This window comes from Crocodylus siamensis, chromosome 11, assembly GCF_052110815.1.
Source record: "Crocodylus siamensis isolate JL-2025a chromosome 11, ASM5211081v1, whole genome shotgun sequence".
NCBI lineage: Eukaryota > Metazoa > Chordata > Crocodylia > Crocodylidae > Crocodylus > Crocodylus siamensis.
This window is the reverse complement of record NC_143405.1, coordinates 26,959,552-26,984,503: the sequence shown is the minus strand read 5'-3', so window position 1 is coordinate 26,984,503 and position 24,952 is coordinate 26,959,552. Positions and strand designations below refer to the sequence as shown.

General features: G+C 54.0%; 1 protein-coding gene across 2 annotated transcripts in view; it reads right to left on the bottom strand.

Moving 5' to 3' along the window:
• Positions 1–24,952, bottom strand: part of UBA7 (ubiquitin like modifier activating enzyme 7) — a 43,704-nt gene that overhangs the window by 2,142 nt on the left and 16,610 nt on the right. For both annotated transcript variants that reach the window (XM_090022302.1, XM_090022303.1), the window contains exons 11-23: positions 23,260–23,367; positions 23,028–23,108; positions 22,118–22,273; positions 21,012–21,177; positions 17,827–18,023; positions 16,409–16,473; positions 15,696–15,882; positions 15,202–15,276; positions 10,097–10,286; positions 8,959–9,068; positions 8,037–8,129; positions 7,669–7,860; positions 523–624 (exon numbers count right to left, since the gene is read on the bottom strand). In XM_090022302.1, the coding sequence (XP_089878428.1) occupies positions 523–624; positions 7,669–7,860; positions 8,037–8,129; positions 8,959–9,068; positions 10,097–10,286; positions 15,202–15,276; positions 15,696–15,882; positions 16,409–16,473; positions 17,827–18,023; positions 21,012–21,177; positions 22,118–22,273; positions 23,028–23,108; positions 23,260–23,367 (1,722 nt within the window). The remainder of the gene's footprint in view (positions 1–522; positions 625–7,668; positions 7,861–8,036; positions 8,130–8,958; positions 9,069–10,096; positions 10,287–15,201; positions 15,277–15,695; positions 15,883–16,408; positions 16,474–17,826; positions 18,024–21,011; positions 21,178–22,117; positions 22,274–23,027; positions 23,109–23,259; positions 23,368–24,952) is intronic.

The window sequence follows — 24,952 nt, the reverse complement described above, 5'->3', positions numbered from 1 at the left end:
CTGATACCACAGCCTGCAGTACCAGGGCTGGGTGGCAAAGTCCTGGCGCTGCACTTTGTAACCATCTCTAAATGGTGATCACTTCCCCCAACTGCTGCAGAAAAATGAATGTTACTCATCATAATTTTGTGAGGAACTTCTGAAACAGCGTTTGGGGTTTAAATGAAAATCTGAACAATTTCACCAGAAGTTGGAATTTTGGGGGGAAACTGAATTTGACAGGAAGCCATTTGAGGCCCCCAAATGCACAAGTGTATATCCTGTGTGCATGTGCAGCACTGACACCCCCTCATGAGAAGTAGTCTGGTGGATGTGCTCCCCCATCTGTCAGAGTAAGATGGGCACAGAGATCCAGCCCCTCTGAAAGGTGGCAGCCATGTCACAAATCTCCATACAGAAATGGCCAGGATTCTGGAGGGAAAGGCAAGAGTAGGGTGATCCAGTGCAAGAGGGAATCCTTATTCTCAGAACCCCTCTCCAGAGCCAGGCTCCCACCAGCAGGGCAGGAGCAGGCTTCTTCACCTTGAGATGGTCCAGAAGCTCCTGTAGTGTCATCTCCTTTCCATCATCCCTGATCCCTGGCACCGTGAACCGGTCCCAGCAGCTCCACATCTTCTGGCCATACTAAACACAGAAAGTCACAAGGGGAGGGTGACTGCTGGAGCCAGCTTGCTGAGGCTGCCCTCCCCACAAGTCCCCAGGCCAGCTCAGAGTGCCTCAGCACCTAGGAGGGCAGAGGATCTAACAGAAGCCATCCCCCTATCCATCCCAGCTCCTGCTTACTGCCCTGTCTGGTTGATACCCCTCAATACAGCCATGGAATTCCCAAACCGCGCCCAAGAATGCTGGGTCATGGGTCAGCAGAGCCTGGCATGAGGGCAGGAGTGAATGGTACAGCCCCTCTCCTTTAGAAAGAACCAAACTCATCCCAGAATGCAACATCCTCACCAGGCTTGAACTGGCATGCATCCTCTCTGCATCTTCTGCCTGACATTTGCTAGTGACAGCAGGGAGGTGAAGTGAAGCCAAAGTAGCTCAACCATGAATACCGTTATCCGTTTCCATGCCAGGATGGTGTCCTGAGTGAGGGTGCACTAGCTTGGCAGCTGTAGGAGGCCATGCCTGGTCTGCTGGACCCTTGCCCTGGGGAGTGGACAGCTATTCTTAATGGACAAAGTCAGCTCAGTACCTATGACCCTGGAACTGGGCATTCAGTGGGGGAGGTAGAGTAGCCCCAACAGGCAACAAGCACAAAGCAAATACTGCATGAATCTCCAACCTCCCCAGCTGTTGTCCTGCAGAGCTAAGATGTTTACCTGCAGAGAGGAAGGTTATGATGCCCTACCTGATGTAGGGACAGCACATCCATACAGGGCTAGAGCTGAGCCTGGGCAAAAAGACTATGGCCCCAATGTGCACATACTCACCCTCAGGCTACGGCACCCTCAAGACTCTTCAGAGCAAGGGCTATTACTGGCTTGCAGGCTGGGCCCTGCTGCTGTCTGTGCTTTGTGCTGGGCAGTGATAGGGAGTGGTTGCAGAGCTTGTGGAGGAGAGGCCAGGTTGAACCAGACCCACACAGGGGCCCATTGAAATACTACTCATCCCAAGCACAATCACCCCCTTCTTCTGCCCAATACTGACTTGCCACGCCCCCAGCCTGTAACCCAGCTGGCTCCTGCCTGGGGCAGCTCTGGCCTCTACAACAAAGGCCCTTCTGAGGAGCTGTCCACCCGCTGGCACAGGATGCAGCACAAGTAGAGAGGCCAGTGACCACACAAAGGGGCAGTGTCCTGGCAGCCCAGGGCTGCTCAGCAGCTGCTGGCTTGTTCAGTTTATTCCAACAGGACTGGCTAACCTCTACCAGCACCCATGCAAACCCAGTTGTTCACAGAGCTATCAGTGGCAGAAAAGGTTGTAGAAGGCCAACAGCATTGCCCATCAGGCTTGGGATGCACATCTGGCCAGGATGGGCAAAACATAAAGAGCACAGACACCTCTGGATGAAGATCCCCATCCTCCCAAATCTCCAGCTGTACTAGGGCTTTGACAGCTCCCAGAGCTGCTCAGCTGAGTCAGTCCACAATATCCCTGGCCCGCAGCACTGTCTCTTTAGCCTTGGTGTGGATCATCTCACAATGTGCCAGCTCAGGGCCTGGCCATGATTCAGATAACAGCAATACTGCACTGATTCCCACATAAGGCTGTTCAGCCAGAGTCAATGTGATTGTCATCCTAAACTGGACCCGTCTCAGACTACCCCCCACATCTACTCCATAGAGTGTTCTCTGCCCTGAAATAAGCCTGCTTCTGTCCCAGAGAAGACCCCCAAGCAGCCCCCACTTTCTGCGCTGGGGTAGGTTCTGTTTCCTACCAGGTCAAAAGAGGAGTAACAAGCATGTCTGCAGCAAAACACAGCATAATATGCTTGTAGAGGGGGAAAACTGAAGCACAGAGGAATGGGACTTGTTTAAACTGCTAGGACTGATTTGTGTGAGACCTGGAAATGGACCCAGGAGTTTGGAGTGGCAACTGCTGCTCTATCTATTCAGCCTATGGGTCATATAGGTCCCTGTTAGGACAGCTTGTCCCACACCCAGCTTGCCAAGCTAACACAAGCCACATTGCTCTTGTAAGACCATGTCAGAGCTGCGGCTGAAGCCCTGGGACTTGTAACATGGCCCTCAGCCTTGGCCACGAACACTGGGGAGGCAGCTGGCTGCCTGGAGCTGGGGTGGGCGGGATTAGCTCTCCCTGGAGGCATCCAGCCTTGTGGCCTTTTGGTGCATCTGGCCTCACCATTTTTTTTCACCACATGCTGGGATGGCTTAGAGGGGAGGCAGGGTTTGCCTCAGCCCATTGCTGCCTACCCCTCCCCAGCCCCAGGACTCCCTCTGCTCACCCTCACCACCCTTCACAGGGATAGCAGGACCAGAACCTGGCAGAGACCTCCCAGGGCCTGGGTAGCCCCCCTCCCAGGCCTGACTGGCTTTTCTCACAAGGGTGGCAATGGCCTTTAATGCCTGACTGACTGCCTTAACTTCCCTCCCTATGCTGAGAACTAGCAGTTAACTCTGTCCTTTCCATAGAGCACAGCTTCTACCCTAAACACTCCTCCTGAGCAGGCCTCTTGCCTCTGCTATGCAGAGCTCATCTAAGCTGGGCACTGCCACCCACCTCATTCTCCTCAGCTGATCCAGAGGCTCCACAGAGCTTCCCTGTGCCATCCACATGTAGGGGAGCTATGTCTCGGCTGGATCAGGCCGCAAAGCATAGGGGTTGCCCCAACAAAGATCAGGTCTCAGAACGGGGGCTGCACATCGAGCTCCCCCTTTGCAGTCAGTGTCAGCCCCATCGCCCTAGGGCAGCACTGTGGGATGCCGTGTTGCAAACTCTCATGATTTTTGGCATTTTTCTTAAAGTCGATGCTTCGGGAATGTGAAAAACTCAGCTCTTTCATTTTTTATTTATATACATATATAAAACAGTAAGAGTTAAAATAGTAAGAGCTGCACTTCAGTCCTGAAGTGTCAACTTTAAGAACAACGCCAAAAGTCATGAGAGTTGGCAACACTGATATTGTCAGGGGTTGGGCCGGCCAGTCCCAGTGCTGCACTATGGGTTATTGTGCTCCAGGATGTGGGGTGGGTATGGGCTCCGTTTGCTGTTAGTGCCGATCAGCATAGTGGTCGCCCCTGCTGTGAGGAAGAGTCTACATGCCCACTTGGCACAGCCTACATAGCCATGTCAAGCCCTAGGGAGCAGTGATAAACTGCAGCAGGGCTTGAGCTATGAATATTGCTAGAGCTGAAATGGCAGCTCGGAAGGCGTCTTCCCCTCCCCCCCCTTCCTGCCCTGGCCCCAGCCCCCAGCCAATCTGGTTCCAATCAGTGTTTCCTGTGCAGCAGGAAGCCAGGCCTCGCACTCCATAAACCCCCAGACAAAGAGGCTTCTATTGGAACAGACGGTCCCAATTTAAGCTCCCTCCCCCCCACACCCACTCGAGCTCTGGTTTCTCTCTGGCACATCTGCAAGTGTGCAGAGAAAGAGCAGGCCGTCCCTGGGGACTGGCTGTGCATGTCCTGGCCCTGTTGGGCCAGGCCTTGCAGAGAGTGCTGGGCAGGAACCCGGGTGCTGGGGCACAGCCAGCCGAGGGAACAGCACATAGCAGGAGAGGGAGAGGCCAGCTCCTGCACAGAGTGGTGCTGGTGAGGGGTGGCCTGTGGAAGGCCATGGGGATTGGCCCCAGTCCCAGCCATGCCCCAGGCCATCCCCTGCACACCAGAGGGAAGGCCCCACACAGAAACAGAGGGTTCTCCGACAGCCCCTCAGAAAGAGGCGCCCCACAGCCTTGCTGCCCATCCCCCTCTCCCACAACTTCAGAGATGGCCCACTGCCAAGCAGAAGTTAAGTTTACAGCTGCTTTTCATAACCAGCAGTGTAAGACAGCTGGAGTGTGTCCCTCTCCCCTGCATAAACAGCTTTCCCTGCCCCTGACGTCCTGCTTCCTGCATGCCCCAACGTGTCCCCTCCACCCTCCCTGTATAACCCCACTCCTCTGCAGCCCTCAGTTTCTCATCACCTCCTAGCTTCCTGCAAGCCCACATCTCCCAGTGCTCCCTGGTTACTGGAAGTTGATTTGGGGAGTTAACAAATCCATGTGCAGGGCCCTTAGCCTTTTTGGCCATGTTTTTCTCAGCTGAGAGTGTCTTTTACCTCAGGGGCTGGTGCATATTCCGTATTCTCTTCACAGAGCCTACCCTGCCCTTCCCAAGTGCCTATTCCTCCCAACCCTGCCTCCCCTAGAAGACGAGATGTCTCGGGGAAGAAGTGGCCCCCTGGCTATCAGAAGGCAGAGAAGAATAGTAAGGAACCAAAAAGAGACAGTGGCTATCTTTGCTGGGGAGAGTTTGTGACCTCTCTCCCATCACTGCCGTTGTGAGATGACTGCCACTAAGAGAAGCTGACTCCTTGGTAACAGTCTGCTCTCCCTAACCCTGCTTATTGGACATCTCCATGTGCCCCACAATAGCAGAAAGGGCTGCTCCTGTATCCTCTCCTGTTCCTGTACCTGCACCCTGTGAGCATAGACCCCCAGGAGGGGAAGTGGACAGGGAGAATGAAAAGGACAACAACGCAACTGAACCGGGAGACAGCGATGAAGACAGCAACAGGATCAGCAGCAATGGAAGTGAGTGACAAGAACAGTGAACAAACTGAGAATCTCAGTTTGGCCCTGCATACTAGATACAGGGGTGGGGAGTGCTCATCTGGGTGCAGAGGGGACAGCTGAAACAGTGCAGGGCCCAAACCCACCACTCAGGCTGCAGTCACTCAGAAGAGAGAGCACCCACTGCTGAGCCTTGATTTGACTTCCTGCAAGCCCCTCCCACCCCCAGCAGCACACTGGGCTTTAGTATTTGCCAGATTGTTGTTCCATACCAAGCTCCAACCTCCCTCCCTATAGGATAGAGGTCCTTTGCACCACTTAGTGTATGCTAGACCAAAGAGGAAATCAGGGCCTGGACTAAGGGACTGCAACTGGGTTAGGGAAGGGCAGCGGGTGGGTGCATGGGGGCACAAGGGAATGGGTGTGCAGTTTCTTAATGTGGTTTAAGGTGTGTCATGAAATGCTTATGCTAGATGATGTGTATATATATTTCCCCCCCTCCACCTCCTTCCCACCAAAAAAAAAAAAAAAAAAAATCTGTTTAGTTAGGGTGGGAGCCCCCAGGAGAACAGTCCTTTATCCTCCTGTCCTGAGCTAGCTGGACACCAGGTTAGGCCAGTGCTGGACATGGCTGACTGAACCTGGGTGTGCACTGGCAGTGTCTTACCCCATGACCCCCCACAGGAATGAGCAAAACTCAAAGTAACATTGGAGCCATGCTTTCCACTGAGAGCCAAGAGCCAGGGGACAACTGTCTCAGGGGCCAAACTCAGCTTTGCTGTAACAATGGAGACATGGCCAGCACCATCAGAATGATAACTTGGATCCACTTCTGGAGGATTATGCCTTGGTTTCTGCTCTGCTGAAGTGGGTGTGGGATTTGTCTTGAATAATTTCCAGCATCTCGTTGCAGGGAAGGACAATAAATTAATCCACTGTGCCTTATCATCACTCTACTTCCCCTCAGCTCCATGGCCTAGGCTCAAGGAACTGATTCTGCTTTGCTCTGGAGTGGGTTTCCCACTCCCTGGGAAACCCACAAAGAGCCAGTGCTGGTAGGCAACTTTGGAAAGGTCAGGATGCCAGAATGCCCATGGCCAAAAGCTTTGGTAGAGAGGGTGTCTGGATGAGCAGGGAGCTCTGGAGCAGAGTCCCCAAGCCAGTTTAGCTCTGGCTCTGGAGCCAGTCCCATGCAGTCTGATGGTCCTGTTGTGCAAGGAGGCTGGGCTGCAACTGAGGATGGGCAGTTTAGCAGGGCTAGGTGGAGAAGGCTGGCTGTCAGCCCAGGCTGTGGGGGCCTGCAGGCTGCAGGAAGGAGTTAAAGCTCTCTGCTGTTTGGCCCTCTGCCCAAGCAGCCACAGGCCTAAGTCCCATTTCCTGTGCCTGACAGCTCCCAGGCAGCCCTGCTCTGCCTCTCTCAGGCTCCCTGTCCCAGGCATCTGCTGCTGAACTCAGCCCTCTTCCGGTCTGCAGAGGGGACTACACCAGGTCAGCAGGCATGCAGCATTCATGCAATAGGGGGGCTGATTCCAGCAAGGGGGTGTCTGTTAATGTGGACAGAAATGAGATATTTGGGCAATGTTCACCCACGTTCCAGAGAGGGGATACTGCTTCGTCACTGTCCCCAACCATAGCTCAGCCAGCTGTCCTCAGAGCTGGGATACCTCCAGAGCTGTGGAGGTCACTGCAGTGTCTAGGACATCCTACTCAGAGATGTGCTCTCCTCTTTCATCAGTGCAATACAGGCAGTGCTGCCAAGGACATCTTGACCAACTTGACACTAAAGCCTAAGGCCCACTGAGAAGCAGCTGTGTCCTGACCTAAAGCACGAGAGGAAGTGATCCCATTAGACAAGGGGTGCTCAACCCTTGGCCTGAGGGTCATATCTGGTCTGTGGAGCCATGTCACTTGGCCCTCAAGGCTGCCCATGTGTCCAAAAATTTGATTGAAGGGAAACAATGGCTGCTCTACTCATGCTAAATTTCTGGACCCGTGGGGAGCCCCACGGGCAGGATAGCATGGCCCTGCATACTAGATATAGGGGTGGGGAGTGCTCATCTGGGTGCAGAGGGGACGGCTGAAACAGTGCAGGGTCCAATCCCACCACTCAGGCTGCAGTCACTCAGAAGAGAGAGCACCCACTGCTGAGCCTTGATTTGACTTCCTGCAACAGCCCCTCCCATCCCCAGCAGCCCACTGGGCTTTAGTATTTGCCAGATTGTTGTTCCATACCAAGCTCCAACCTCCCTCCCTGTAGGATAGAGGCCCTTTGCACCACTTAGTGTATGCTAGACCAAAGAGGAAAGCATGCCCAGAGAGCCCTTTTAGGCATCAGGTCCACCCTACACCATGCCCCCCTGTTGTCCTGGCAGGGCTCTTAGGAATGCAGCCTGTGCAGGGACAGATTGAGCCCTTGCCCAAACAGCCCTGTCCTGATGCTGTGGGCAAGAGCAGCCTTGGAAACAAGGGTGCATATAACAGGGCTGGGAGAGTCATACCTTGCAAGTGGAGGCTTGCAGAGGCTGGAAACGGGTAAGCCGGGGCTCTGAGAGCTGCAGGAAGCTGTTACAGTAGGCGCTGAGGTGCTGGTGCCCCCATACCAACTTGAAGAGCTCTAGGCATGCCAGGCCAGCCACTGCCGCTGTTGTGGTGGCAATGGCAGGCACGATCCGGCCAGCAATCCGCTTGCTCTGTGGGCAATTGGGGAAAGCACATCAGCAGCTGCTTCAGGGCTGTGTAAGCTGTGGAAAGTACCTCCCAACCAGGCTCCTCTGCATGGGAATGTAATAGCCCCAATAACCCCAAAGGGATGCTATAGATACATTCCTGCCACAGACTCACTCCTAGGGGCATCATAGATTTTCACCTTGCACTTGTCAGCAGGCGGAATGCCATAGTTCTCAGCTCGTAGGTTGGATGCGACCGTGATAAAATCAATGTGGCAGTTGCTATCATCATCCTGCAGAGAACAGTGAGGGAGAGAGCAGAATGAGAATCCAAAGGTGGTACCAGACCTCCCAAGGACAGGGCTAGGTGGCTGCCTCTCTTGGGACAGCAGAGACCCTCTGGCTGTCAGAAGTGGTCAAGAGCAAGAGGCTAGCACCTCAGTCCCAGTAGTTCCATGGAGAATGGCTGCCAGTCTGGAGAGGGCTGCTTATGGGGCTCCTTTGGAAGGCAGGCTGTGACAGTTCCGACTGACCGTTCCCTCCCAAGCCCTGCCTGATGAGCCAGGCAACAGCATAGCTAGGGACCTCAGATCCCTGCAGGACCACTGCATTGCTGAGAGGGCTTTTGCACCCATTCATGCCAAAACTGAGAGGCAAGGGTGTGTAAGGGTATGCATGCTGCTCCCCAGAGATTGAGGGAGGGCTGGTGGGGGATCCTACACCTAGTGCTAAGGACTCTGCTCAGCCACAATTGTGCTGGCAGGTCCAGGCCCACCATCAGTTGGAGGACTGTAGGAACCAGCCCAACCCCCTGGCTGCAAAGGTGTGGTTAGACATGGGCAGTGACAAACAGCTGTCGGGGAGAGGTAGCATTGATAAAGGAATGCCCTTATGGAACTGCAGGGCCATACTCCCCTTCCATGGAGCTGTACATAGTGCCCTGCCCATGGGAACTTCCTGCAGACCCACTCCCCTGGGAAACCAGCCAGGGCCACAGGCACCAAGACCCAAAACTTGTTGTGCCACTTCCCCACCACAAGCTTCTGTGCCCTGGCAGCTGGGTCTGCCTCCTGAATGGAGAAGCCAGAAGAAAGCCAGTTAGAGAAAAACAGCTCCTGGTACCTTCTCAAAGTGAATTGGTTCCATAAGGTAGGCGGTGCAGAGATTCTTGCTCACCAGCTCATGGCGGAGCTCTGCAAGCTCCTGACGCAGCTTTGCCAAACGACTCTCATCTGTAGGGGAACAGAGCGAGTAGCAGGATAAGTGACCCTCTTGTTATCTCAGACCCCTCTGGGCAAAGTCAGTGCCACATCACTTTAGGGGATACATAACCCAGAGGCAGAGAGGATACTGGCAAAGGTTCCAGGACTGAGCACCTGTGCCCTTCCATGGACTGGACAAAGGTCTTCTCCACATGGACTCTGCTATCCCTGTGGACATGGGCGGGGGGCACTGCCTGGGGTGTCTGAGACTTGGGCCAAGTTGGACCAGTGATCACGTCACTGTCCATAAGAAACCAGCCAGCTGGACTTCCCAAAAGGAAGATTCAGTGTGCCTGTTTGACAGCAACACTGGGCAGTGTTTGCATACCCTCACACACCACTGCCTGTCAGTTTTGGCATGAATGAGTGCAAAGGCCCCCTCAGCAATCTGGTGTCCTGCACGGATCTGAGATTTCTAGCCATGCTGTTGCCTGGCTATTGTCAAGCAGGGCTTGGGAGGAAATGGTCAGAGTCAGGGCTGTCACAGCCTCTGTCTTCCAGAGGAGCCCCCACAAATAGCCGTCTCCAGTGTGCTTGCTGCACACCATTTGTCTGTATATGGGACTGCAAGGGAACCACACCAAAGGCCTAAACAGGAATGAGTCAGGACTGAGGACCCCTTGGAACCAGAACCCACCACTCACCAGGGGCTGAGGGTACAGAAGCTGAGCCACTCTGCTAGGCTGTCAAGGAAGGTACATATGGAAGACTGGTCGTCAATGACTGGGGTCATCAACTAACCCCTACATAGGAAGTGAGGTACTGTCAGTTGTGGTGCATAAGAGGCACTGACACAGATCTGGAACAGCAGGCCTGTGCAAGGCAGCAGGAAGTATTTCAAGCAATGGGCTGTGCTGGGCAGATCTCAAGATCCAGAGCAAGCAACAGACAAGGCTGCCAGGAGTGCCCCCCTCCTTCATACACCCCCAGGACCACCTGTCCAGGGAGCAATGCAGTTATTAGGAAGGGCAGGGCAAGGCAGGGCAGAAACTCCTTACCAGCTGGAGCCGATGTCTCTTGCAATTCCTCATCTGTGACTGGGATCTTCACCCCAGCCTGTGGCTTGAAGGGCAGCAAGGTTGTAGCACACAGGGTCTCCTGGATGGCTGCTGTGTCCCCAGACATCTGTAGCTTGTGCATCTGAGCAAAGAGGCTGGCAGCAGCAATGATGTACTGCATGTGGGTATCCTGCAGGCATGGCCAGACTCAGTGGGACTCTCCTGCTGTCCCGCCAACCCCTACCATCTTTTTCTCCCATCATATGCCCCCACTTATCACAAAATGGAAGAGAGCTCAGGAAGACATCGGGCACTTTTACATATACCCTGGGGGTAGAGAGGCAGTGCTCCAAGAGCTGTTCTAATTAAAGCGCCACAGCATTTTGTGTATTAGCATCCCCATGCTTCAAAATGATGACAGGGAAGCTTGAAATAAAGCTTGTTCAACAAGCTGTAGGCAAAATGCCCCTGCTGCCATTGTGAAGCACAGGAATACTGATATACAAGACATGGGAGGCTGCTGGAGCACAGTAATTGCCACACTCTAGCAGACTCGATTAATTCAGTCTGTAATTGAGTCTGTAATTACAGCACATTAGAGCAGCATCTGTACTTGTGTACAGGCACCCATCTAGTCCAACCTCCTGCTCAAAGAGGGACCATCCCCAACTACATAATTCCAGCCAGGGCTCTGTTGAGCTGGGCCTTTAAAACCTCCAAGGATGGATATTCCACCACCTCTCTAGATAACTGCTTCCAGTGCTTTACCATGCTCCTAGTGAGAGTTTTTGCTAATATCTAACCCTAAACTTCCATTGCTGCAACTTGAGACCATTACTCCTTGTTCTGTCATCTGCCATCACTGAGAATAGCCTAACTGTATCCTCTTGGGAACCACCCTTTAGGTAGTTAAAGGCTGCTATCAAATCCCTACACAGGCTTCTCTTCTGCAGACTAAATAAGCCCAGTTCCCTCAGCCTCTCCTCAGAAGTCATGTGCCCCAGCACCCTCACCATTTTCATTACCTTCAGCTAGACTCTTTCCAACCTGTACACATCCTTTTTGTAGTGCAGAGCCCAAAACTAGACACAGTAACTCCAGACATGGCTTCATCAGTGCTGAACAGAGGGGAATAAGTACTTCCCTCAATCCGCTGGCAATGCTCCTATTAAAGCAACCCAGTATGCTTTTAGTCTTCTGGGCAACACAGGCACACAGCTGACTCATATGCAGTTTATTGTTTACTGTAACCCCCAGGTCCTTTTCTGCAAAGCTGCTGCTTAGCCAGTTAGTCTACCAGCCTGTAGCAGAGCATGGGATTCTTCCATTCTAAGCGCAGGATTTAGCACTTTTCCTTATTTAACCTCATAAGATTCCTTTTGGCCCAATTCTCCAATTTATCTAGGTCACTCTGAATCCTAGCCCTACCCTTCAGTGTATCTACAACTCCACCCACCTTGGTGTTGTCTGTAAACTTGCTGGGTGTACTCTATGCCATCTTCCAAGTCATGGATAAAGATACTGAACAAAACTGGCCCCAGGACCGACCCCTGGGGCATTCCACTTAATACCAGCTGCCAACTAGACATCAAGCCATTGATCACTACCTGTTGAGCCCAACAATCTAGCCAGCTTTCTATTCACCTTACAGTCCATACCAACCTGTACTTCCTCAGCTTCCTTGCATTTCCTGCATCTGCAGAGCCAGTTATCTCATCACAGAAGGCAATCAGGTTGGTCAGACATGGCTTGTTCTTGGTGAATGCATGCTGACTGTTTCTGATCACTTCTCCTCCAAGTGCTTAGAAATGGCTTCCTTGAGGATCTGCTCCATGATTTTTCCAAGGACTAAGGTGAGGCTGGCTGGTCTGTAGTTCTCTAGATCCTCCTTCTTCCCTTTCTTAAAGATGGGCACTATATTTGCCCTTTTCCAATCATCCAGGACCTCTTCTGATTGCCATGAGTTTTCTAAGATAATGGCCAGTGACTCCACAATTACATCAGTCAACTCCTTCAGCATAGTTGGATGCACTGCAACTGGCCCCGTGCATCCAGCTTTTCTAAATAATCCCTAACCAGTTCTTTCATCACTGAGGGCTGCTCACCTTCTCCCCAGATTGTGCTACCCAGTAGTCTGAGAGCTGGCCTTGCCTGTGAAGTCTGAGGTAAAAAAGGAATCAAGTACTTTAGCCTTTTCTTCATCATCTGTTACTAGATTGCCTCACCCATTCAGTAAGGGACCCACACTTCCCTGATCTTCCTCTTGTTGCTAATATACTTGTAGAAACCCTTCTTGTTACCCTTCACGTCCCTTGTTAGCTGTAACTCCAATTGCACTTTGGCTTTTCCTGCATGCCTGAACAATACTCTTATATTTCCCTTTCTAGTCATCCGTCCAAGCTTCTACTTCTTATAAGCTTTTTTGTTTTTAAGCTCACTGAAGAGCTCTCTGCTAAGCCAAGCTGGCTGCCTGCCATATTTGCTATTCTTCCTGCACATGGGGGTTTGGTTTGTTCTTGTGCCCTCAGTAACGATTATTTAAAGTACAGCCAGCTCTCCTAGACTTTTTTCCCCCTCCCAGGGGATTCTACCCATCAGCTCCCTGAGGGAACCAAAGTCTGCTTCACTAAGTCCAGGGTCCTTACTCTGCTGCTCTCCTCCCTTCTTTTCCTCAGGATCTTGAACTCAATCATCTTGTGGTTGCTGCTGCCCAAGTTGCCATCCACTACTACATTCCCCACCAGTTCTTCCCTGTTTGTGAGCAGCAGGTCAAAAAAGCATGACCCCTAGTTGGTCGCTCCAACACTTGCACCAGGAAGTTGTCTCCAAAGCTCTCCAAAAACTTTCTAAATTGCCTGTGCACTGCTATACTGTCCTCCCAGCATCTCTCAGGATAATTGAAGTCCTTCATGAGAATGAGGGTCTGTGACCTGGAAACTTCCACTAGTTGTCCAAAAAAGCCTCATCTACCTCATCCTCCTGTTCTACAACAGACACCTACCATGACATCAATATTGTTGCTCTCTCCTCTGTCCTTAACCCAGAGACTTTCAACAGCCATATCTTCAGTTTCATACTGGAGCTCTGAGCAATCATACAGCTTTTACATACAGCGCAACTCATCCTCTTTCCCCTGCCTGTCCTTCCTGAACAGTTTGTAACCATCCATGACTCCAGTTATGTAAGCTATTCAATCAAGTCTCAGTTATTCCAATCACATCACAGTTCTGTGACTGTGCAAGGACTTCCAATTCTTTCTACTCGTTTCTGAGACTGTGTGTTCACGTACAGATGCCTGAGATAACTAGCCAATTGCCCTTTCTCAGTAAGAATGAGGAGGCCACCCTAGTTGCCCCCTCCTCCTTGTGCTTCCTCTGTCTTCCACTTCCTCACTTATCTCAGGGCCTTAGGCTCCATCCCCGAGTGAACCTAGTTGAAAGCCTTCTTCACTAGGTTAGGGAACCTGTCTGTAAAGATGTTCTTCCTTCTCTTTAAGTGGATCCTGCCTTTTCCTAGCAATCCTTATTCTTGGAACATACCATGGTCGAAGACACCAAATCCCTGCTCAGAACACCATCTTCACAGCCATGCATTGATTCTGCAGGTTATGTCCAGTCCTGCCTGGGCCCTTCCCATTGATTGGAAAGAGAGAAGAGAACACCACCTGTGGCCCTGTCCCCTTCACCCTTGCATCCAAACCCCTGTAGTCACTCTTGATCCGCCCAGGGTCACTCCTGGCAGTATCATTGGTGCCCACATGGATGAGCAACTCGGGGTAGCAGTCAGAAGTCTGGACGAGTCTCAGTAATCTTTCCGTGACATCTTGGATCTGGGCTCCAGGCGAGCAGCTCTCCCAGGACAACAGGTCAGGCCAGCAGACAGATGCCTCCAGCACCCACAGAAGAGTCTCCACCCACCACCACCCACTGCTTCCTCTCCATGGCAGTGGTCTTGATCCTCCCCACCTTGAGGATTCTTGGCCTGGCCTCTTCCACCAATGGAATGCACTCCTCCTCTGTTGTTAGAGCTCCATATCTGTTCTCCAGGCAAACTGCTGCAGGTGGGGACGATGACTTGTTGTTGATAGAGGTCACAAGTTTCCAGCTCCCACCTTCCTAGGAGTCTGTCCTCTCAGAACTGGTTTTCCAGGGAACCAGGCTGCTGCAGAGGCTCCTCCACCCAGGATATAGGTATGGGCACCAACGGGAGAAGTTCTGGCTGCCCATGCCCAGGATAAACAAGACCCCAGGCAGTAGCATAATGGAGAGGGAGGCAAACAGGACAGCTACCTCAGGCACCACTTTTGCATGTGTGTACGTACTACTGCACTGTTGTGATCAGCAACATGGCAGAAAGCACAGCCCCAAGCATTGCATGGCTGCCCAGAACACAGCACTGCCCAGCTACCCGTTGATCCCAGGACTCCAAGATGCCCTATTGCTAGGAAGGGCAGCTGGGGAAGAGGTAGATTCACATCTGGGATGCTTGGGGTGAACTCCAGGAGTGGCTGAGCAGTGCAAGAGGCTGTTGAAGAGGGAAGTACTTGGGACACTTGGATCCAGGACAGGCAGAGCTATGGGGGACAGCTCAGTTGGGACCCCAGGGCTGGCTCACTGTGAGATAGGACTACACATGTTTCCCTTGGTTAGAAGCATGAGTAGGGGCTCTGACCAGCTCTTCAAGTGCCCAATGCCAGATGTACCAAAACTGCTGGGATAAGCCCTGAGGTACTGGACACTGATGCCAGATTCCACAGAGGAATGGTGTGCCTGTGCCAGGCTGGGCTGTGACCCACCCAAAGGAGGTGCACACTTGTACTAGCAAATCTTTCTGCAGCTACTTGGGACCCATCTCTCCACACCACTGACACCTATCAAAGTCTTACTCTTGCACACAGCCCCTCACCTCAATGGCTAAACCCCTGGTGTTTGCACACACCATCTTTGCAGCTGCCCTCCCTGTTTCAGTGCACTGTGCGCCATATCTAGATCCTCCCAAAAGGCCCTCCCATGGCATTGCCATAGTTATGGAACCAGTGCTGACTCCCAGCTGCCAGCTTCCACCAAAGGTATTGCCCTATCCTAGGGGCCCAGCTCCACACTTACATTGTTGCAGTCAAACTCCAGGGGCCGGGGACATTTCCTGGTCCCTGACCAGAAGGGGGTCCCCAAGCTGGTCACCTGTGGACAGGGAAAGCATCAGGCATGGCTGGTTAGGCTCAGCCAAGCAAGGGCTCAGGCTGAGAGCACAGGGACCCACCTAGCCCATGCACAGCTTTGCAAGCATTCCTCCTGATACGTTGGGATATTAACAGGCTAGTGTACCTGGAAGAAGGAAGTAACTCCAGGTCCTGGGAGGGACTCTGGTGTGGAACATATGGACTTGATGAGAGCCTTGAGATTGATGTGGGACGCAAAGGAGTGGGCATGGGTGGGGGAGTCTCCAGACTAGGAGACTGAGTGGTAAGAACTGTGTAGGAGATGCAAGGTGCAGCAAGGCTCCTACGGGCATAATGGGATACAGGGTGTGGGGAGGCTCCCAAGACTGAGACAGGGCACATTTTGGCCCATGATATGGGACACTGCAGGGTGGCTCTTACATGGTCAGGGGGGAAACTGCACAGCAACTGCTGGATGCTGTTGTGGTAAAGGCTCTCCCAGCGCTGCCGGGCCCAGTACACACAGTCCTGCCAGGCTTGTGGTTTCTCCAGCAGGCTACTGCGCACCAGCTCCAGGACCTCTAGTGCCTCCACACTTGACTGCTGCCCCTCTAGGAAAGTTGAGTCCCTGCAAGACATGGCAGTGTTCAGTACCTCAAGCTCTCACAAACCTTTTCATCTCCACCCTCCCCAACCAGCACCCAAAAAAGTAATGTGGGAAAAGAACATCAGTACCCTGGCAAGGAGTGAAAACTGAGGCTAGAACTCAGAAGCCCTGGGCCACTCTAGGTGAAGGCTGGTGCGACAACCCAGGCCCTGAGAGGCCCAGTGCTGGAGCCCAGGAATCTCACAGCTGCTGGGGTCATCATCAGCAAAAGCTGATGAGAGAACCATGGACAACAAAGGACATGGCCTGTCTGTGCTGTGGCCAGTCCCAGGGCTCTGACTTGTTCACATGAAAGCCATGGAGAACCAAGGTCCTGGTGTGTCCCAGTCCTGCTGGGAGTTGGGGTCATGTCATACCAGTTCCTTGCTTGAAGCAGGATGGAAATGGGAGCCCCCAAACACAGAAGGCACAGGAAGAGCAAGCCCAGCTCTGTGCCCCAAACTCTGCTAGGGTTGAGCCACAGGCCTATTGTCATGCTCACACTCACTGCAGGTATCTGTTGACATTCTCAGCAGGCAGCTTGAAGAGCCCCTCAAACTCATCACGGGCCCACTGGGAGAGAGAAGGGGGTCAGACACAGGGTGGAGGATCCCCACCCCTCAAATTCCAACATCAATCCTCCAAGACCCCCCCTACCCATGGTTGAGCCTGTAGTACCAGGGCTGCCAAGATGTGGCAACCTGTAAGCACATTGGTCCCTGATCCTGAAGCCTGGTGCAACCTGTGCAGGTGGAAAGAGCCCTGGAGCTCAACACCCAGACTGTCTGCAACCCTGCTATGGGAATTGTCCATCTTGCACCCTCTCCCAGGACTCGGGGCGGGGGGGCAGGAGCTCCACCCTCAAAAGTCCTCTAATTTGCAATGATACCAAGAGACCCCTTAGCTTAGGCAGGCAGTGACCAATTCAGGGCTGCCAGAGGAACTAACAGGGGACTATGGACTGGATGCTGAGGTAGCCTCCCGCTTTCCTACATAGTCCTTCACAGCCAGATCTCATGCCAAGGTCCCTGTCCTCCCCAGAAGCCCTCCATCCCCTCTGAAGTTCCTCCTGGTAAGGAGTGGTGAGGCCAGTGCATTTCTGAGGGAAGATCAGCAGTGGCTTCCTTCAATACATATGAGTGGTCCTAGCTGCCATGAGAAGGAAAGAAGCAACAGTGGAGGGCAGAGCCAGGGATCCTGAAGCCATGGGGAGCTCTGGAGGGCCAGGGCACTGGGGAGGAGGGGCACAGCCCCACACCAGCAGCTATCCTGGGGAAGTCTAGCATACCTTAGACCAGGGGGTACTTGGGAAGGCTTCAAGGGATATTTGGAGACCGACCACCAGGGTACTCCTCTTTTCTCGACTGGCCACCGGGGGTACACTGACCCAAAAAGGTTGAAAACCCCTGCCTCAGACCAGCATGGGGACTTCGCAGCAAGAATGCACATACGGCAATGGGGCTTCCAGCCAGGAAGCAGCTGGGCCTTGTATCCTGCCTGCAGCCCTGACAGCTCTTTCTCTGCTCTTGTTCCCATTCACTGGCTAAGACCAGGCCCAGTGTATTTCACCTTTCTGAAAAACACACAGGCTGAAGCACAGAGGCCCACAGCGGGGCACGCTAGGGAGTACACTCCATGCTGCATGCCCACAAGGACAGTGGGCAGGGGCAGGGTGCCCCTGGATGAAACCACCTCCTACATTAGCCACAGGCCTCTCTGAGGTGATGGCTGTTGAGGGCACCCAACCATTCAGCCACCCTACCAGGGAAGTGGAGATGCTGAAGTCGAGGCTTAATCCAGCTGCCAGGCACTGGTGCCACCCCATGGGGAACAACTATGCTGGGGAGACAAAGTGGGGGGCACTTGGGTCTGTGGAAGGGCCATGGCCAGCATTGAGAAACCACTACATGCTAGGTTGGGCCTTACCTGCAGCGTGTGCTCGATGGAACTGGGGAAGTGACGCAAGGTGCAGACAGGAATGGCCTTCTCCAATGGGTCACTGTGACTGCCAAATGGTTCTGTTAGGTGGGGCACAATGACCTGCACATGTCCCTTAGTACCCTGGGTGCCTGAGTCAAGCAGTGGCTTGAGGTAACGGATGCACTGGCTGTCCACATATGTCCCTGAACAGAGAGGAAAAACTGAGAGGAGACCAACATCTGACACCTTTGGCTCCCCTTGCAGGTATCATACTCCCGTTCCCCCACTCCTCCAGGCAAGCACACTCCATGGGCTGAGGAGGGAGAGGAGGATCCACGCAGTCAACCAAAGATTGCGGCGCTGGTGTCATCGTGAAGGCTTTGGCTTCCATGACCACAGCCCGCTCTTTGGCGAGGGAGGCAGCGAGCTGCTGGGAAGAGATGGCCTCCACCTCTCTCCCCTGAGGAGGAGGCTCTTCTCAGCCAGGCTGGCTGACCTGCTCCACCAGGCTTTAAACTAAGCCCGCTGGGGATGGGGGGACTACTGCCACTGCTGGCCTGCAGAGCGACCCTTGCAAAGCCAGCGGACCAAGGCACTTAAGGGAGCCCACCCCTGCCCCAGCCCTGGCACAATCTGTGGGCAAGGCAAGAGCCCCCAAGGGGACACTTGCCTGCCTGTACACTAATGCCAGGAGCCTGGGCAACAAGCAGGACGAGCTCGTCCTCCTGCTCAGTGCAAAGAAATATGATGTCATTGGGATAACGGAGACCTGGTAGGACTCCACCCATGACTGGACCACGGGGATAGAGGGCTGTACCCTATACAGGAGGGATCGTGTTGACAAAAGGGGCGGGGGTGTAGCTCTCTATGTGAAGGAAAGCTACATGTCCCTGCAAGCTGATGTCGGCGACCGGCATGGACAGCTAGAGACCCTCTGGGTAAAAATTCGTGGGGAATTCGGCACAGGGGACACAACGGTGGGAGTCTACTACAGACCTCCCACTCAAAGTCCTGAGCTTGACCAGGAGTTCGCCCGGGAACTGACTGAGGCCGCTTGCTCCAGGACCTTGGTTGTCATGGGTAACTTCAATTACCTGGACATCTCCTGGGAAGATCACTGAGCAAAATCCGAGCGGTCGCAAAGCTTTCTCTCGTGCGTGGATGACCTCTACCTGACTCAAGAAGTCTGTGGGCCAACGAGAGGCAAGCGCTGCTTGACCTGGTACTGGCTACGGGGGACGACCTAATCGGCGACCTAGTGATCGATGGGAAGCTGGGTGACAGCGACCACGAGCTGATCACCTTCACCATCCGCCGTAAAGCTGGCAAGTCAGTCAGCAACACAGAAGTCCTTGACTTCAGAAAAGCCGACTTTGACAAGCTCAAGAGGCTAGTCGGTCAGGCCCGCAGGGACCATGACCCCAGGGAGATGGGAGTTCAAGAAGAGTGGTTGCTTCTCAAGGAAGCGATCCTCAATGCACAAGCTAAATCTATCCCAACACGGAGGAAAGGCAGCAAGAAGGCACAGCAGCCCCCCTGGCTCTCCAGGGACCTAGCGGACCTACTGTGGCTAAAAAGGAAAGCCTACAAAGGATGGAGGACGGGATTCACCTCCAAGGAGGATTACTCCGCGCTGGTCCGGTCCTGCAGGGACCAAACCAGGAAAGCCAAGGCTGCAACTGAACTCCAACTAGCTTCAGGTATCAAGGACAACAAAAAGTCCTTTTTCAGATATGTGGGGAGCCGGAGGAAAAGCAAGGGCAATGTTGGACCCCTGCTAAACCAGATGGGGCAACTGACAACTGACGCCCAGGAAAAAGACAACCTATTAAATAGGTACTTTGCGTCAGTCTTTCATCAGTCACATGGGATGCCCATGCCTGCTATGGGACAGGGAAATCTGGGTGAGGGGGATCCCCTACCCTCCATCAATCCTGACCTCGTGAAGGAACACCTTGAGAAACTGGATACCTTCAAGTCAGCTGGCCCTGACAATCTGTACCCCAGGGTACTCAAGGAGCTGGCGAGCGTCGTAGCCCAGCCCCTGGAGCCCGGTGGAGCAGGTCAGCCAGCCTGGCTGAGAAGAGCCTCCTCCCCAGGGGAGAGAGGTGGAGGCCATCTCTTCCCAGCAGCTCGCTGCCTCTCTCTCCAAAGAGCAGGCTGTGGTCATGGAAGCCAAAGCCTTCCTGATAACACCAGCGCCGCAGTCTTTGGTTCACCGCGTGGATCCTCCTCTCCCTCCTCAGCCCATAGCCCGAGACTGGGAGGATCGACGAAAACACCACCTGAGCTCCCAGACCCCTAAGCCCCGCTCCCAACTCCCTGTAGCGCCTCATGACCTGGCTGAGGGTGCTCCGAGCTGTGTCATTGGTGCCCACATGAATAAGGAGCATGGGGTAGTGGTCTGTGGGCCAGAGGAGCTGCGGGATCCTCTCTGCAATGTCTCAGATGCGGGCCCCCGGGAAGCAGCAGACTTCCCGGGCTAAGGGGTCGGGGCAGCAGATTGCCCCCTCAGTGTGCCGCAGGATGGAGTCTCCCACAACAAACACCTTACGCTTTGTTTTTGGGAGAGCGGGGCCAGTAGCTGCGGTCGAGCCTGGATTGCCTGCAGGAGCTGGCAACTGCGTGGGCTCTGCTGGGGCTGCAAGAGGTGCGAACCTGTTGCTAAGCTGCGGCGGGGCAGGGGCCCTGAGGCCCTTGACCACCTTGGTCCATGCCTCTGACTGGGCAGAGCGGGAGGTCCCAGAGTCCTCCTTAGTCGTGGAGGGAGACGGAGCTCTCCCCTGTGGCTCCCGGGGGAGAGAAGGGCCTGGCAGTAGGAGTCTATCTCCCGATGATCTCCCAAGGTCCCTTCCAGCCCTAATGTCTATGAAATCTATGAGAGTACGGGTCCTGGGGCATAGTGGGGGAGTCTTCCTTTCTATAGACTCCATCCCCTGTCCCAATCCAAGTAAACTCACCTACACAGAAGAGTCCCCAGAGAAATCCCAGCAGCAGGGCAGGATGCAGAGCACAGAGCGAGTCGGTCTGAAGGAGTGTGCAAGCAGACTCCTGTTCTTATCTAAGCCCCTAGGTGCTGCTCTGTAGCAAGGTGGCACCAGGTCATTTCCCCAGTGCCATGTGGAATGGCACAGGCATGGGGTGTGCATGACCATGCTCAGCCTGGCCCTACCTCCTTCCTGGGCACTCACGAGCTCTCATGCTGTCCAGGGCACTTGCCACGCCATCAAGAGGCTGGAAAAAGTCCTCGCCATATTGCAGCTCTGTGGTGGGCCCCACCTGGTTGTCGTGGGCCACTATATTGATGTGCGGATTCATGCGCCTCACTGCCTCTGCTGCCACCTCTGATTTCAGCTTCTGCAAGAGGAATGCAACCAAGAGTCTGGATGGGGGTGGACGGATGGTCCTGTCCTAGCTAGGTTTGGAAGGTGAAACAGAATCCCCCATCCCTCCCACTGGTGCAGCAGGCCCAGTGTCCCAGAGAAAGCCAGCCCGTTGTAGAGGCCAGGGAGCTCCTTATCTACCTCTGGGCTCCTGCCCACACAGCTCTATGGCTCCTGCCACAAGCCCAGGCACTGGTAACAGTGATGTGCCATCCTAACAGAGCCGGCTGGTTTCCAGTCACTTTGCATGGCCAAACAGGTGGGAAAGGGCCAGCACCAAGTTCCTAACAGGGACTGCTGGCTGCAGGCAGAGAAGCCCCTGCCTTGGCCCCAGATCCTAGTAAACACAGGAATCTGGTCCCCCTCCCCAAGTCTGTCCCCTTCACTCCTTTCTTTCCAGACCACGCTGCTGGTGCAGGATGGCTCCCTGCAGAAACTGGGCAGGAGGAAGACTGTGGTGATTTGGGCAGCTAGAGCTGACAAGGACATGGGAGCTCCCTCTAGTTGGTATTTGGGCTCCCCTACCCTCACGCTAAGGGTTCAGTCAGTGCTTCCTGAAAGCCACATGATGCAGGCAGCAGGTGCTGAAGCAGATCATCATCGTCTGTGGGGCTTTTTCAGCCCTGGGCTGGGAACCAACTCTAAGACTGCTTATGTGGGGGAGCAACACTGGTAGAGCTGGGTGAAGGGGAGCCCAGAGCTGGGCCAGCAGGGGTCTGTAGGTCATAAGAGAGAAGCACTGGCACAGCAGGTTGGCAGGGAACAGTTGCACCATGCCTGGCTTAGTTGTCTGTCTACTGACTGGGTGCTTACAGGCCTGGATGGGTAAACCCTTGCCCCTGCCCATGGCAAGTGCTTTGGGCCTCAGCACCCATGCACATGCTCTCTGGTACCTCAGCCCTGCAATCACTCACAGATACATCCCAAGGCCGGAAGAGAAACTGCCGGTTGAGGTTGGAGCGCTCAATGGTGTCCATGTCAGTCACTGTGATGCTTCCACCCTTGCCCGCAGCTAGCCCCATCATTGCAAAGTTCTTCAGCAGCTCACAGCCAATGGCACCAGAGCCCACCTAGCACACAGGCACACAGTCAGTGGGGCCGTGCCTGCACCATGAAGAAACTGGCTATCGAGAGCTGACCATACTACTCCCATCTCCTTCTCCCCCGCCCCACCCCCAACTTCCTCACTCCCCTCCCACCCTATCCACTCTGCCCTCCTTGCACACTCCAGATTCCTCCCCCAAACACTGGCTCCAGCCACATCTCCAGCATAGTAACCATCCCAGATTGGGTGCTACAGCACCTGCTGCTGGTAGGGAGTGGGAAATGTCTGCACTGAAACAGGCTGGACGCTTGGGCAACACATGGAGAAGAGACTGCACTGACTTCTAGCTGGCATCTAGGTCAGGCAAAATGTGGAATGACTGTGGGATTCCCCCCCCACTACCAAGAACAAGCTCTTTCCTATCCTGTCAGTGGGTCAAGCTGCCCTCAGGGCATCCCTCCAGAAGGTTGAAAGGAATCCTGAGTTTAGGATCCCACTCATCCTTTCCCTCTGAGGCCTAGGGTGAAGCTAGTTAGCACCTCAATACCCACAGAATAAGCAGCTATAACATTGAACTGTAGCTGGTTCTGGCCCTAGTGTGGAGCCAGCAGATTGGGACAAGGTTTTCACTGCCTTTTTGAGTCAGCTGGAGGTTGACTGACCCACGGCAGAACCTTTTCCTCAGGCGTAGCAGCTAGTTCCCTGACTCCGGCCAGCATTGCAAGGGTAAAGGCAAAAGCCCCTGTTCTGTCTTTGCTGTGTCCCTGCCCTCTGCTCACCACAAAGTACTTCTGCTGGCCCAGCCTCTCCTGGAAATTGGCCCCAAATACAGCAATTTGTCCATCATAGCGGCAGCCACGCTGTTGGGGATAGAGGCAGACATGCTGTTAGGGATTCCTTGTCCATGCCCAGATCCCACAAGACTAGAGAGGGTGGCAGAGCCAAAGCCCTTCTCCCAATCGGGTCAGGAGAATGGACACAGTGGCTGGGGCAGCTGGAAACAGTACTCACTGGAGCACAGGATTCCTCGGTCAGTGATGCAGCTCCATCCTTGGGCAGGCATTCCAGGGCATCAAAGTACAGCCACTGTGCCAGTGGGAGGAACTTCCCTGAGGCAGCCTGGGAACAGCAAGATGGGCTTTGTCAGCTTCTTCACAGCACCACACTATAAAGTACTAGCAAGGGCTGATAGCAGAGACCCTGCAGGAATACCTTAGTGCACTATATCAGAATCACCAATGGAGGAGCAGTGCCTGGCAGGCACTAACAGGACTTTACAGGCAGGAATGGCCCAAGCCCCCACTCAGCACACACTAGCCCTGTAGCCTGTGAACACTGGCCACACGAAGACCCTCCTCAAGGCTTTGGGGGTGTTCAGGGACTCAAATGATCACTGCCTGGGGGGTCCCAGTAGATGGGGACAGCTATTGCCAAAGCATCTTGGGGACAAAGGCCATTGGCAAGGTTGGGGGCAGGAATCAGGGTCCCCCCCATGCTCTGCCCATTGAGTGCCTTGTCCATTCTCTCAAAGGGGGCCAGTGGCCCTGGAAGTGTGGGTGTCATATAAATGGCACAGACCCTGGAGTCTAGGCCATGAGGTTCTCATTCCTGTGAATAAATTACTCACTACCCCTATAGCTGAGCCCTGCACGTTGCATCCTGACAATCTATCAGACAATATGAAGTTCACTAGGATTTGAGGGACACATTAGGGAGCCCGGGGCTGGCAGTGGGGTGGCAGATCAGGAGTAAGGGTCGCCAACAGAACTAGCAAATCAGTCCAGGGCAGGGCTAATGAGGGTTGTGGGTCAGGAGCACTGGCAGAGCCCTTCCTGGCTGAGCACTGAGCTTCCAGCTCTGGCAGTGAGGGAGGGGCTAATGCAGCCCTGAATTCAGGTCTGAGCAGAACAAGTTCCCCATTTCCCTCCCCCATGGATCTTCTAGAGCCCTTACGTTTTGCTGACCAGACACTCCCAGGGCAGGGCATGGAATCAGCCAGTCAGGGCTAGGTTGGAGTCTGTGCTGGGGACCACTGGGTTGGGCCCAGGATACATCTAGGGATGCAGACTGGCACATGGGCTAACTCCTCCATGGTACCTGACACCAGATGCCCTCCCAGGAGACCAGTGCGCAGCTAGGCAGAGCCCTGGGTCTGGTCCCAAATAGATCAGATCCAATCTCTGTGATGGTGCATGACAGAAAAGCTAATAGACCTGGCTTGTCTCCAAATGTCTTGGCCAGCCATGAGCCCCAAGCACCAATCTCTCCAGCTGCTCCATGGAGCTACCTGCTGAGGTCCCACTGCTGTCAGGAAGGCCTAAGCACAGCAGCTCCAAACCCACTGGACTAGGTCTGGGGAAGCTGAGCCCCTCATCCGCTCTTTTCTCACCTATAAAACCAGACAGGACCATTTGCGTAGAATCCTAACAAGCCTTCTCTGCCCTCACTATCCCATATACAGGGAGTGCAATCAGTCTAGTCTGGCTACAGCCCTATTGGTCTGTCAAACTAGAATGCTCTGGCAGGGTCTCATTTTGGGGATGGTGAGCCACAGCCAGGACTGGGGACAGACTTGCTGAGGCAAGGGTACCACCTCGTGGCTATTTGAGGAATGGCAGAATAGATTTGTACCTTAGGGCTTTAAACTAAGATTCCTAGAGGACGGGAAAACACTGACTGAAGCATGCTTGGGGACCAACATGCA